The 14,607-nt window shown below is 35.6% G+C and overlaps 1 protein-coding gene across 1 annotated transcript; it reads right to left on the bottom strand.

The window, feature by feature from the left end:
- On the bottom strand, positions 8,222-14,607 carry LOC109831754 (sm-like protein LSM5). Its single transcript, XM_020399155.1, has 4 exons — positions 14,436-14,607; positions 14,225-14,348; positions 10,174-10,246; positions 8,222-8,507 (listed from the first exon to the last, which is right to left on the bottom strand). Exons 1-4 carry the CDS (start codon positions 14,467-14,469, stop codon positions 8,475-8,477), a joined length of 264 nt encoding a protein of 87 aa, XP_020254744.1. The 5' UTR covers positions 14,470-14,607; the 3' UTR covers positions 8,222-8,474.

Raw genomic sequence — 14,607 nt, forward strand, 5'->3', positions numbered from 1 at the left:
TACAAACTTTTACATAAATTATTTACAATGACTATGACACTGCAGAAGCTTCTTCAACTCCTTCCCTATACATTTACTCAAGCCCTCTTCTTCACCTTCTTCCTCATCATTCTGAGTGTAACATAAGGACACAAGCAATGCATCAATATATGTACAAACTGATCCATAAAGAAGACCTTTTATAAAAGATGGTGAGCAAAAAACGACTACTTAAACTAACACATAAATGTATCGGAGTTGATGATCTCAGATGTCGAGGCCGAGGTAGACCTGGAAGGAGATACAATAGGATTAAAAAAAATTACTATTGTCATGCACATAATCTGCAAGAGCTTTTATGCCTGGAGGGAATGTTGATGCCTTGGCAACCAAGTGACTCTGAAGTTCATAAATTAAAGCATGAGAGCGAAACCAAACTCAGGTAATATATCTTATGGCTACTAACTTTAAAGGTTACTTTGTCCTATAGTCCTATGATAAACATATAAATTATTACCGATGATCATATTTTTACCTAACATATGATTATCCCATATAGTAGTTAGAAGCCTTTTCCCTTTTTTATTTTATTTTTTCAGAAGAGACACGCTATGATTGAAAAATGTGAACCCAAATACTTTCTGCAGTTTTGCGCCAAAACTACAAAAACAAAGAGTAAAGTATAAGAAAAATGATGAGTTCGGCACTAGCTCAACGGTTTCAAAAATAATCTCTGCTCAAGTGGTCAAATTTATGTTATCTGTGCACGTTGAATTTGAATAGAAATGAACGGAGATATATAAATATGCCAATTCAGGAAATTAATACAGCATTCAAATCCTAGCCTTCATGCTCACAGAATTTTTCTCATAAAAAATTATGTGGAACATGTTGATCTAAATTAGGTGGACAAATTTTCAAAACCGTCTCATATGGACATTTAATCCCAAAAACAGACCCCTTTCACGGGAATTCAACTTCCGTGAAGTTTCATAGTTCAAAAAAAAAATTAAACTGTGAAACTTCACGGGAGTTCAACTCCTAAACTGTGAAACTTCACGGGAGTTCAACTCCTGTGAAGTTTCAGAAGTTTTTTCACGAAAACCGACATGGTTTCAGCGCCAAGGCTGAAACTAGGTCGGTTTTTGAAAATATTATGGAAATGAGTCTTTTTTGGGGATTAAATGTGGAAAGCGGTCGTTTTTGAAAATTTGTCCTTATATAGGTAGGTTGGTTGGCTAGCTACAATGATTAGTGAGTGGGGAAGTCAAACATGAGGCTCTAGTCTGCAAGATATTATCAGTTTACCAACTCGGGCCTCGGCTAACCCTCTCTTGGGTAGTATTTTCTACTTCACTAGTGATAAATCTAATACCTGTCATAATTTTTTGGACTTTAAGGGGGTGTTTGTTTCACCAAAAAAATTAGCATTTTGTATGGATTACAAGTTTTGAGATCAAAAAAAAGTTTTTTTTTTTTTTGTATTTTGGGATTCCATATATGATGTTTGTTTTAAGAAAATTTTTAGAACATTGAATCCCAAAAGTACAAAAAGTGCCTAATTTTTAGAATTTGCTAAATCCTCTCAATTGGAGAGGATTTTGATAAATCCCATAAATGGGTGTGCTTACCTCTCAATTGAAGAGGATTTGACAAATTCCAATTTTATCTTTTTTGTGGGAGGTAACCTCACCAAGATAGCATATTCATCATTTTACAAAAAATTTGCATTTGGTAATGCTACAATTTGAGCTTGAAACAAACAAAATATTACAAATTGTAGTATTTCAAATTCTAAAATATTAATGAAACAAACAACATTTTAGAAATCCCAACCCATAACAAAACATCTATGGATTTCAAATCACATGGTGAAATTCATACCCTAAAATTATAGGATTTGAAACAAACACCCCCTAACCGTTCCAATTTTTTGAGATATATATGTACCTCACACAAAAAATGCAATCATGGTGTATTTTAGTTATAGTCATGGAATTTATTATCCTAAGCACTTACAAAATGAAAAGTAGAATTTATATCTATATCTATACTATTATATAATGATTCAACGTGAGGGCAATGCTGGGGGCGGTCTTCGACGGAGACGACGAAGACGAAGACAAAGTCGACGAAGACAATTCAAAAGGGTTGTTGGCGGCGACGGTCTTGAGAGGAAGTGAGTTTCGAAAATAATAAAATTGGTTGCAGACGATGAGGGTTTCGAAAATCGCGCTCGGAAAAGGATTGTGGGAGTAGTATTTTTTCAGTTTTAATTGGGAAGGGTAATTTGGGAATGCCTTTATCAGGTAGTGGGTATGTACACAGTTTGGGGGTTAGTTGCACTTATGTTTTTATATAAGGGCTTGGGAGTATTGGTTTTTACGCTCGGGAGGAGGATGCATAGCCCAAGTTTTTTAGTTCCTCCAAACAATTTTCTCTAAAAAAAAAAGAAAGAAAGAAAGAAAAAGAGAACCAGGAGGAGTGGTGGACATGCCCTCTTTCCAACTATGGTTGAAAGGATGAAAATGTAATTTAACAAAAGAGATTTTGTCCCTCCGTTGTTTCTAGAACTCTTTATCCATATTTTAACATAAACAAATATAAAGTCTATACAATTGAATATATATAATATATATATATATATAATATATATATATATATATATATATATGGGGTATGCTTGGTACCAAGCATAATTTGTGCTTGATAGTGAGTGCCACAATCCCCTCCACTCCTTCAAAGGGGATCACGTTCACATGTGTTGAGGAGTGCATGTGGGTATGCAACCATTTGAATGAGTGGAGGAGATTATGCTACTCACTACCAAGCATAACTTTTTGTGCTTGGTACCAAAGCATACCCATTTTTCTCATATGAGGCTCCATTTTCAAGGTGTGATGTTAGGGGGATGATTTGGCCACCTCACTAGCAAGTTCAATGCAAGAACTTGGTACCAAGTTTCTCCATATTTCTCATATATATATGAGAAATATGGAGAAACTTGGTACCAAGTTTTTCCATTGAACTTGGTAGTGAGGTGGCTAAATCCCCACCCTACATCACACCTTGAGAGAAAACCTCAATCACTATTCACCTACTCTTTTAAAAAGAGGCTCCATTTTCAAGGTGTGATGTAGGGGGGTGATTTGGTCACCTCACTACCAAGTTCAATGCAAGAACTTGGTACCGAAGTTTCTCCATATTCTCATATGTATATGAGAAATATTGGAGAAACTTGGTACCAGTTTTTTCATTGAACTTGGTAGTGAGGTGGCTAAATCCTCACCCTACATCACACTTTGAAGAGAAGCCTCAATCAATATTCACCTACTTTTAAAAAGAGGCGCCATTTTCAAGATGTGATGTAGGGGATGATTTGGCCACCTCACTACCAAGTTCAATGCAAGAACTTGGTACCAAGTTTTCTCCATATTCTCATATATATATGAGAATATGGAGAAACTTGGTACCAAGTTTTCCATTGAACTTGGTAGTGAGGTGGCTAAATCCCCACCCTACATCACACCTTGAAGAGAAAGCCTCAATCACTATTCACCTACTTTTAAAAAGAGACTCCATTTTCAAGGTGTGATGTAGGGGGATGATTTGGCGCACCTCACTACCAAGTTCAATGCAAGAACTTGGTACCAAGTTTCTCCATATTTCTCTCTCTCTCTCTCTCTCTCTCTATATATATATATATATATATATATATATGAGAAAAATGGGTATGCTTGGTACCAAGCACAAATTTTGTGCTGGTAGTGATGTGTCACATTCCCCTCCACTCACTACCCATGTGAATGTGGTCCCATATTTTAATGAGTGGAGGGGAATGTGACACATCACTACCAAGCATAACTTTTTGTGCTTGGTACCAAGCATACCCATATTGGCTCTCTCTCTCTCTCTCTCTCTCTCTCTCTCTATATATATATATATATATATATATATATATATATATATATATATATATATATTATATATATATATAAAATATATATATATATATATATATGGACACACACACAGGTACATACATGCATGCATCCATACATACATATATGGAAAAGTGTTCATTTTATTTTATTTTTTCGAAGAGACACGCTATGATTGAAAAATGTGAACGCCAAATACTTTCTGGCAGTTTTGCGCCAAAAACTACAAAACAAAGCAGTAAAGTATAAGAAAAATGATGAGTTCGGCACTAGCTCAACGTTTCAAAAATAATCTCTGCTAAGTGGTCAAATTTATGTTATCTGTGCAGCGTTGAATTTGAATAGAAATGAACGGAGATATATAAATATGCCAATTCAGGAAATTAATACAGCATTCAAATCCTAGCCTTCATGCTCACAGAATTTTTCTCATAAAAAATTATGTGGAACATGTTGATCTAAATTAGGTGGACAAATTTTCAAAACCGTCTCATATGGACATTTAATCCAAAACAGACCCCTTTCACGGGATTCAACTTCGTGGAAGTTTCATAGTTCAAAAAAAAAATTAAACTGTGAAACTTCACGGAGTTCAAACTCCTAAACTGTGAAACTTCACGGGAGTTCAACTCCTGTGAAGTTTCAGAAGTTTTTTCACGAAAACCGACATGGTTTTCAGCGCCAAGGCTGAAACTAGGTCGGTTTTTGAAAATATTAGAAATGAGTCTTTTTGGGATTAAATGTGGAAAGCGGTCGTTTTTGAAAATTTGTCCTTATATAGGTAGGTTGGTTGGCTAGCTACAATGATTAGTGAGGTGGGGAAGTCAAACATGAGGCTCTAGTCTGCAAGATATTATCAGTTTACCAACTCGGGCTCGCTAACCCTCTTCTTGGTAGATGTTTTCTACTTCACTAGTGATAAATCTAATACCTGTCATAATTTTTTGGACTTTAGGGGGTGTTTTGTTTCACCAAAAAAAATTAGCATTTTGTATGGATTACAAGTTTTGAGATCAAAAAAAAAGTTTTTTTTTTTTTTGTATTTTGGGATTCCATATATGATGTTTGTTTTAAGAAAATTTTTAGAACATTGAATCCCAAAAGTACAAAAAGTGCCTAATTTTTAGAATTTGCTAAATCCTCTCAATTGGAGAGGATTTTGATAAATCCATAAATGGGTGTGCTTACCTCTCAATTGAAGAGGATTTTGACAAATTCGCAATTTTATCTTTTTGTGGGAGGTAACCTCACCAAGATAGCATATTCATCATTTTACAAAAAATTTGCTTGGTAATGCTACAATTTGAGCTTGAAACAACAAAATATTACAAATTGTAGTATTTCAAATTCTAAAATATTAATGAAACAAACAACATTTTAGAAATCCCAACCCATAACAAAACATCTATGGATTTCAAATCACATGGTGAAATTCATACCCTAAAATATATAGATTTGAACAAACACCCCTAACCGTTCAATTTTTTTGAGATATATATGTACCTCACACCCTAAAAATGCAATCATGGTGTATGTTTAGTTAGTTAGTTCCATAGATTTATTTATCCTAAGCCCACTTACAAAATGAAAAGTAGAATTATATCTATATCTATACTATTATATAATGATTCAACGTGAGGGCAATGCTGGGGGCGGTCTTCGACGGAGACGACGAAGACGAAGACAAAGTCGACGAAGACATTCAAAAGGGTTGTTGCGGCGACGGTCTTGAGAGGAAGTGAGTTTCGAAAATAATAAAATTGGTTGCAGACGGATGAGGTGGTTTCGAAAATCGCGCTCGGAAAAGGATTGTGGGAGTAGTATTTTTTAGTTTTAATTGGGAAGGCGCTAATTTGGCGAATGCCTTTATCAGGTAGTGGGATGTACACAGTTTGGGGGTTAGTTGCACTTATGTTCTTATATAAGGCTTGGGAGTATTGGTTTTTACGCTCGGGAGGAGGATGCATAGCCCAAGTTTTTTTAGTTCGCTCCAAACAATTTTCTCTAAAAAAAAAAGAAAGAAAGAAAGAAAAAGAGAACCAGGAGGAGTGGTGGACATGCCCTCTTTCCAACTATGGTTGAAAGGATGAAAATGTAATTTAACAAAAGAGATTTTGTCCCTCGTTGTTTCTAGAACTCTTTATCCATATTTTAACATAAACAAATATAAAGTCTATACAATTGAATATATATAATATATATATATATAATATATATATATATATATATATATATGGGTATGCTTGGTACCGAAGCATAATTTTGTGCTTGATAGTGAGGTGGCACAATCCCCTCCACTCCTTCAAATGGGGATCACGTTCACATGTGTTGAGGAGTGCATGTGGGTATGCAACCATTTGAATGAGTGGAGGAGATTATGCTACTCACTACCAAGCATAACTTTTTGTGCTTGGTACCAAAGCATACCCATTTTTCTCATATGAGGCTCCATTTTCAAGTGTGATGTTAGGGGGATGATTTGGCCACCTCACTATCAAGTTCAATGCAAGAACTTGGTACCAAGTTTCTCCATATTTCTCATATATATATGAGAAATATGGAGAAACTTGGTACCAAGTTTTTCCATTGAACTTGGTAGTGAGGTGGCTAAATCCCCACCCTACATCACACCTTGAAGAGAAAACCTCAATCACTATTCACACTACTTTTAAAAAGAGGCTCCATTTTCAAGGTGTGATGTAGGGGGGTGATTTGGTCACCTCACTACCAAGTTCAATGCAAGAACTTTGGTACCAAGTTTCTCCATATTTCTCATATGTATATGAGAAATATTGGAGAAACTTGGTACCAGTTTTTTCATTGAACTTGGTAGTGAGGTGGCTAAATCCTCACCCTACATCACACTTTGAAGAGAAGCCTCAATCAATATTCACCTACTTTTAAAAAGAGGCGCCATTTTCAAGATGTGATGTAGGGGATGATTTGCCACCTCACTACCAAGTTCAATGCAAGAACTTGGTACCAAGTTTTCTCCATATTTCTCATATATATATGAGAAATATGCGAGAACTTGGTACCAAGTTTTCCATGACTTGGTAGTGAGGTGGCTAAATCCCCACCCTACATCACACCTTGAAGAGAAAGCCTCAATCACTATTCACCTACTTTAAAAAGAGACTCCATTTTCAAGGTGTGATGTAGGGGGATGATTTGGCCACCTCACTACCAAGTTCAAATGCAAGAACTTGTACCAAGTTTCTCCATATTTCTCTCTCTCTCTCTCTCTCTCTCTATATATATATAATATAATATATATATATATGAGAAAATGGGTATGCTTGGTACCAAGCACAAATTTTGTGCTGGTAGTGATGTGTCACATTCCCCTCACTCACTACCCATGTGAATGTGGTCCCATATTTTAATGAGTGGAGGGGAATGTGACACATCACTACCAAGCATAACTTTTTGTGCTTGGTACCAAGCATACCCATATTGCGCTCTCTCTCTCTCTCTCTCTCTCTCTCTCTCTATATATATATATATATATATATATATATATATATATATATATATATATATATATATATATATATATAATAATATATATATTATATATATATATGGACACACACACAGGTACATACATGCATGCATCCATACATACATATATGGAAAAGTGTTCATTGTTAATAAGTTGTCACATTAGATTCAATATAGGATATCACATTCAAACTACATTTTATGCTATCAAACTACTAGATCCACTCTATTCATTTTGATTTATATGCTTTGGATTATATACAAAAAAAAAACACCATATTGGGTTGTAGTTCCTCACGCATCAAGTGATTGTAAGCTTTCGGTTTTACGACAATATAATTAAAGAAAGAATGAAAAATATATATTAGAAGTATTTAATCATCATCATTTTTGTTTTATAGATGTTTTGAGACATTTAGATCACGATAAATAGAGCAAATCATCGAATGGAATAGTCTAATTCATGAAAACTAAGAGGCATTTTTTAGACTAAATTCAAGCCGCCACTTATGAACACCCTTCCCCCCCCCCCCCCCCCCCCCACACCACACACAACACACACAATACACACACATAGCATCTATTAAGGTAGAAACTTTACTCTTTTCATTGAATTAATTTCCACAAATAAACTTATAAAATTTTAAGTAGTAATTTCCTTTGAGCTACACACAAAAGAACGCCGTTATGAATATTGAATTAGTTTCGATAAATCGTTGTTTTTTCGGCAGGTGCATAATGCCGTGATGTGGCGCTGAATTGGTTTCCAAAGAATAAACATAGAAGAGAACTAGATGGGGGAGAAAAGTAACTAATAACTTCGTTTTAACCTCATCATATCAGTCAGTAGAATATACACCAGCAAAAGTTTTAAATCTCAGCAAAGAGCTTTAATAGAGACGGATGCAATACAAGGCTGACCGTCCTGGCTGTGTATGGCCAATATAAGGTCAATACACCCAACAGATGAAGGTTAGCAAGAAAGCAAACAGCATCAGTCTCCAGATTGCTTCAGAAGTGGAGAATTCATTGGAAAAATCACTTGCTTGTTCATTCTGGGTCAGGAGAACCACCAGGGACCAACTGCAGGGGCACAAACAGTTCATGAATTTAAGAGCGGTGAAAACACATGGAAAACTTTTTACGGTTAGATTTTGTCAGGCAATAGGTAGAAGTATGATTCTGGAGTCGGATCAGTCTATCACCGTCATCAACGGCATAATACAAATGGAGACCACATGCCAAATGTTTCGACGATTTACTGAATAGGAAGTAGATATGAAAGGATATATACAGCTCGAATGAGAGCTTGCTTGGATAAATTGTTTAGAAATATCCAACATTCTGATTTTTCATTGGGTTAATATAGCGCACCCTCTTTGCTATCGCACAATTGCGGATAGACCCCTTGTAGTTAACCTGTGTGAACTTTCTTTTGACTCTCGGAAGAGTAAAAAAGAATTCATTCGCGCTTTTTTCAATTCACAATTACGTGATAGTACAGGGGGTGTATCCGCAATTGGGCAATAGTACATGGAAAATCTTTCACCCACTTGCTGAACAGCAGCTTACGTCGATGAATCAGTATGTTAACGAGTAGATATTGACAAGTGAGGGGTCGAAATATTACTCAATACATACACAGGCAGAAAGAATCAAGATAAAGCCGAATCAGCTCATCATTGTATGCGCAGAAGATATTCAGACCAGAAATCAAATATTTTGACAATTTATTGTATAGAAATTAAGGTTTGAAAAGAAATCAAGTGGATAAATGGCTTGGGAATGTCCAAAATTTCTGACTATGATTTGCTGCATTTAAGATGTGGAGCTCAGGAGAACACAACCTAGATTGTTATTTCATATGAACATTACAAGTCACCATCCTGTATGCATTATCTGAATTTTGATTTTTTCTGCCTTTCGGGCATTATATTTGAGAGTCGAATGACTCGATCTATATCTCAAAAGCACTGCTATTTGGATGACATATTGTTTGTTATTAGTTAATCTAGGCAAATTTTCATGTATTGTACTTTTGAACTGATATATGAAATTTTGGATTCAAATCTTCATTATCACCTTTACTTATATTATGGTTTATGCACTGTCAATGTGTTATTGTGCACTGTAATTATAATAAGGGCTCTGTCAATGTGTAATTGTGCACTGCAATTATGAAAAGGACTAAAAGGACGTTGTGGTTGAAGAACAATACAGTAATAAATATTCTTGTCAGTGTCAAATAGAAGGAGGGGGCCTTTAAAATAGACTACAGTATATACTTGTCTTTGAGTCCTCATGAATGAGTGGCTGAAGAACACCGTTTTTGTGACAGATGTAAATAAGAAAACTAGAAATATGATCTCCAAAGTTAGGTTTCCCAAAGCAACCGAAAATTGCATTCAAAAAAAAAAAAAACATGTGTGCATGCACGTATGTGGAAAAAAGGATATAAGGTGGCAACTCATGTTATTAAAACTACCAAGAGATAGAGGAATTTAAGGCCCACAAAAACAGTCACATTGGAACATGAGGTGCTTGTCACTCCTATCTCTTGGCAGCTTGCCTAATGAGGTGCCAACTTATACCCAGATTAATCTCATCATTGTACCGAGTGCAAGCATAACAAACAGAAGCTCATTGAATGAATCAAGAACATATATAAAAGTAAAGAAACCGATGGGTATCAAACTTATAATAAAAAACACATCATTAGTAAAATATTAAGTTGTGTTCGCTTGCTTACGATGGCAATGTTGTTTCCATTCAGCAATATCTGGTCTAACTTGGTGACCCGGCGCCCTTCAGCTGTAATTTCACTAAACCAATAGATAAACATTTTCTTAGAAATCGAGTTGAAAAAAGAAAACAGAAAAATATATGTTGCTGTGTGGACAGCTCTTCAATTGACTGTGAGAAAAACATTCAGCAGGCATGTTCATAGAAGTAGGAAAGACGGGTTTACCATGAAACCAAACCAATAACCAAATTAACGAGATAACAAATTTCTGGCTTAATAAAGTTCTGCCCAAGAAAGTTCTCAGCAAGCCACCATTTCTACTTCGCTACAAATTTTTGTGTGTAAACCACCTTCTCTACTTCACTACATTTCCGCGCGCGCGCGTGAGCAGAATTCATTTAAAGGAGCTGAGCAGGAACTCTGACGAAGTGCGCTCCAAAGAAAAGAATGTATAAGTATAATAAATTAAGGAAATTTTGAGAAACACTCCCACAATTATTTTTAATTTTGAAATGCTTATATTTAAATATAAACACCAGCAGATCTTATATATTGAAATAACCATCTATTTTGGGCATATAAATACAATTTCGTGGACCTTCCAAGAGGATGTTTCTGATGTGCTAGACGCAAATAATTGTTTGTCTATGCTGAATAACATAGTATAAAAATACAATACATCATGGATACAATCATGGGCTTGGTCTAATGGTCATTACTCATGCTGCTAGACTATGAGAAGTATGGAGTCAACGGGTTCAGCTAACTATGGATTGTGTGTTCATGGAGTTCTTACAGGAGAAGATGGAGTGTGCACCAGAGTGAACTCATCCCAATTGAATAACACGTAACTACCATTTACCATTCAAATAAGCATCCATTTTGTGCATATAAATACAATTTCCTATACCTTCTAAGAGGAACATTTCTGATTTGTTAGTTGCAGATAGTGGTTTGTCTGTGCTGATTACAATAGCATAAAGATGCAGAACAGGATTAGTATTTTTTACATGGGTACAATCATGGGCTTGGTCTAATGGTCAGTACTAATGCTGCTAGACTACGAGAAGTATGGAGTCTTGGAGTTCAGCTAACTACAGATTGTGAGTATTCGCGGAGTTCTTGTAGGACATGGGGTGTCCATAAGACTGAAATGAATCTATCCCTATTATATCACAAATAACTACCTTTTTACCATGCACTCCCTTGATCATTTCTCTCTCAGGTCAGCTTTTTTCACTTATATTTCCATCAAATTGGCTCAAGTTCATACTTGTTAACAAATCACAGATGTTCCTCTAGCAAATGAAGTTTCTTCAACTCATAGCACAAAAAGAAGCATCAAATCTCCACTCCATCCAATCTGACTAGTCTTGTATGTCTAGTTCTTTTGCCCTTGTCACAAAAAAAGTTCCAACTAAAAGCTTCAGCCCAAAGTCAGGTTTAAAAGACGATGGTCTTAATTCAATACTCGTTAAACTTCTAGGATAGTAAACCTGAATTTTGTCGTACCATTAATCATATCTAGACCACCAATTTCACATCATATAGAAATCTAGTGACCAAAGTATCATACTTAGAAAGGCAAATAGAAGACTCGAGAGAGGCAATCCTATGAGCAAGAAGATGCACAAACACGTAGAGAAGGTAGGAACAAACATACTACATAATCATATACTCTAGTAAATCTACTCAGTTATGCTCAAAGCAACTTCCCAAAAAAAAGGAGGTAAACAAACAAACAACTAAAAAAAACCAAAAAATTCAACTTTATGCAACTATTGGGCTACTTTCTGAAAACATTCTTTGTCGCCTTGCATTATATATGTTTCGATACCGAACCTCACACAAAACTTGGATTCTTTCAGATAACTGATTCACTTTCAATAGAACAAATGCAATTGCATAAATTGTATTGTAGCTGTGCAGACAGATCTTCAATTGATTGGGAGAAAGTTTCAGCCGGCATGTTTATAGAAGAAGGAAATCAACAAAGTCAACTATTTATCAGGAAACCAAATTAATAACCAAATTATAGAGATAGTTTATAGAAGAAGGAAACTCAACAAAGTCAACTATTTATCAGGAAACCAAATTAATAACCAAATTAATAACCAAATTATAGAGATAACAAGTTGCTGATTTATAAAATTATTCTCAAGAACTCAGCAAATGCATCTTTTGTACTTCTCTGTGATTTTGTGTGTGTATATGGGCAGAGCTCATCTAGAGGAGGAACTCTGAGGAAGTGCTCTCCAAAAGAAAACAGTGAATAATGATGATATAGGACAAAATTGAGAAACATCCCATAATTGTTTTTAGTTCTGGAATGTCTATATTCAGATTTAAAGACCAGAAGATCTTCCGTGGAAGTATATTGAATAAGCATCCACTTTGGTGTACCTTCTAAAAGAAATATTTCTGATGTGTTAGATGTTGATAATTGTTTATCATTGTTGAATTACAATAGCAAAAAAATGCATTACAGGATTAGTATTTTTCATGGATACAATCATGTGCTTGGTCTAATGGTCAGAAATGCTGCTAGCCTATAAGAAGCATGGACTCTTGGGGTTCAGCTACCTATGGATTTTGTGTGTTCGTGGAGTTCTTATAAGAGAAGATAGGGTGCACATTAGAGTGAATCCATCCCTACAAAAACACAACTAACTCCATTTTACCATGCAAATAAGCATCCATTTGCGAATATAAATACCTATTATGTACCTTCTAGGAATATCTCTGATATGTTACATGCAGATAATGCTTTGCCTATGCTTTTACAATAGCATAAAATACAGTACAAGATTAGTATTCTTTTTTCGTGGATACAGTCAAAGGCTTGGTCTAATGATCAGTGATAGAACTGGTAGACTATGGAAGTATGAGTATTGGGGTTCAGCTAACTACAGATTGTGTGTTCGCGGAGGTTATGTAGGAGATGTAGAGTGCCTATAAGAGTGAATCTATCCCTATTAAATCACAAGTACATTTGACCCTCCACTCCTTGATCATTTCCCACTCGGGTTAGCTTTTTCCACTTCTATTTTCATCAAATTGTCTCAGGTCCTATCGTCACTAACAAATCTCAGATGTCTCTACTATATGAAATTTCTAACCAAACATAAAATAAAATAACTTAAAAAATCTGACTAGTCTAGCATGTCTAGTTTCTGTGCTATTGTCACCGAAATAGTTCTGATTAGAACCTTCAGTCCAAGGCCAGCTTTTAAAAGTGATGATCTTAACTCTATGCTTGTTAAACTTTTATGACAACAAACCAGGGTTTCATTGCACCATTAATCATATCTAACCCCCCTAATTCACATAATATAAAAATCTAGGTACCAAAGTGTCAAGGAAAGAAGCAACTCAAGGTTTCGATGCTTGCTAACAAATCACAGTTGTGTCTCTACTGGAAAAAAAATTCTGCAACTCATGCCAAGGAAAGAAGCACCTAATCTCCACTCCACCCAATCTGACTACACTTGTATATCTAGGTGTATTGCCCTTGTCACCAAAAAAGTTCCAACCAGAAACCTTAGCCCAAGGTCCGCTTTAAAAGCTGATGGTCTTAATTCGTTACTTGTTAATTATTTAAGACAATAAACTTGAACTTCATTGCACCGTTATCATACCTAACCCCCCTAATTCACATCATATAAAAATCTAGTGATCAAAGTATCAAAATTAGAAAGACAGGCAGAAGATCCAAGAGAGCCAAGACTATGAGCTAGATGTGGTTCATTATTGAATACGATAGATAAGCAAGAAGATGCGTGAACACAAACCATAGTTAGGAACAAACGTACTACATAATAAGGATTCGTATACCCCAGTAAACCAACTCAATTCAATTCTCCGCCAAAAAACCTACCAAAAAATTTCAACTTTTCTGAAATTATTATTGGGCTACTTCCTCATAACATTCAGACTACTGATCAGCTTTCAATAGATCAAATGCAACTGCCCAAATTGGACAGCAGCAATCAAACAATTTCAACAATGAGGTAAAAGCGTAAGAAATTAGCCAGGTATTAGGGTTAGGGTTTCGTACTACTCAGTGACGTCCTCGAGGACCATGTTGACGTAGACGTCGAAGCCCCTTAGGGTTCCGACGAGCTCCTTGTCCCCCTTCATTATCACCCAAATCTTCGATCCAATGCACCGATCGATCAGCTCTAACGAAAACCCCAAAAACAAAAAGATTTTTGTGAACAAGTTGCAAAAAAGGAAAAAGAAAAAAGAAATAGTTGAGGAATGAGAACCTGAAGGAAGAAGTTGTGATGGGTTGTGAGACATGGCTCTCTTCTCTCTCTCTCTCTCTCTCTCACTCCGATTATTTTTGAGGGAAGATCGATTAGGGTTTCGCCGCGAGTAGGAACGAGGGTTTTCTTTTGCTTTTCTTTTCTTTTTTTTCTTTGTTTTTTTTTTTTTTTT

Source organism: Asparagus officinalis, chromosome 2 (assembly GCF_001876935.1).
Source record: "Asparagus officinalis chromosome 2, Aspof.V1, whole genome shotgun sequence".
Classification (NCBI taxonomy): domain Eukaryota; kingdom Viridiplantae; phylum Streptophyta; class Magnoliopsida; order Asparagales; family Asparagaceae; genus Asparagus; species Asparagus officinalis.

Coding starts and splice junctions, on each gene's coding strand:
- LOC109831754 (XM_020399155.1), bottom strand. CDS start 14,469: ATGTCTCACAACCCATCACAACTTCTTCCTTCAG. Junction 14,349..14,435: donor ATCACAACTTCTTCCTTCAG/GTTCTCATTCCT, acceptor GGTTTTCGTTAG/AGCTGATCGATCGGTGCATT. Junction 10,247..14,224: donor CTCGAGGACGTCACTGAGTA/GTACGAAACCCT, acceptor CTATTGGTTTAG/TGAAATTACAGCTGAAGGGC.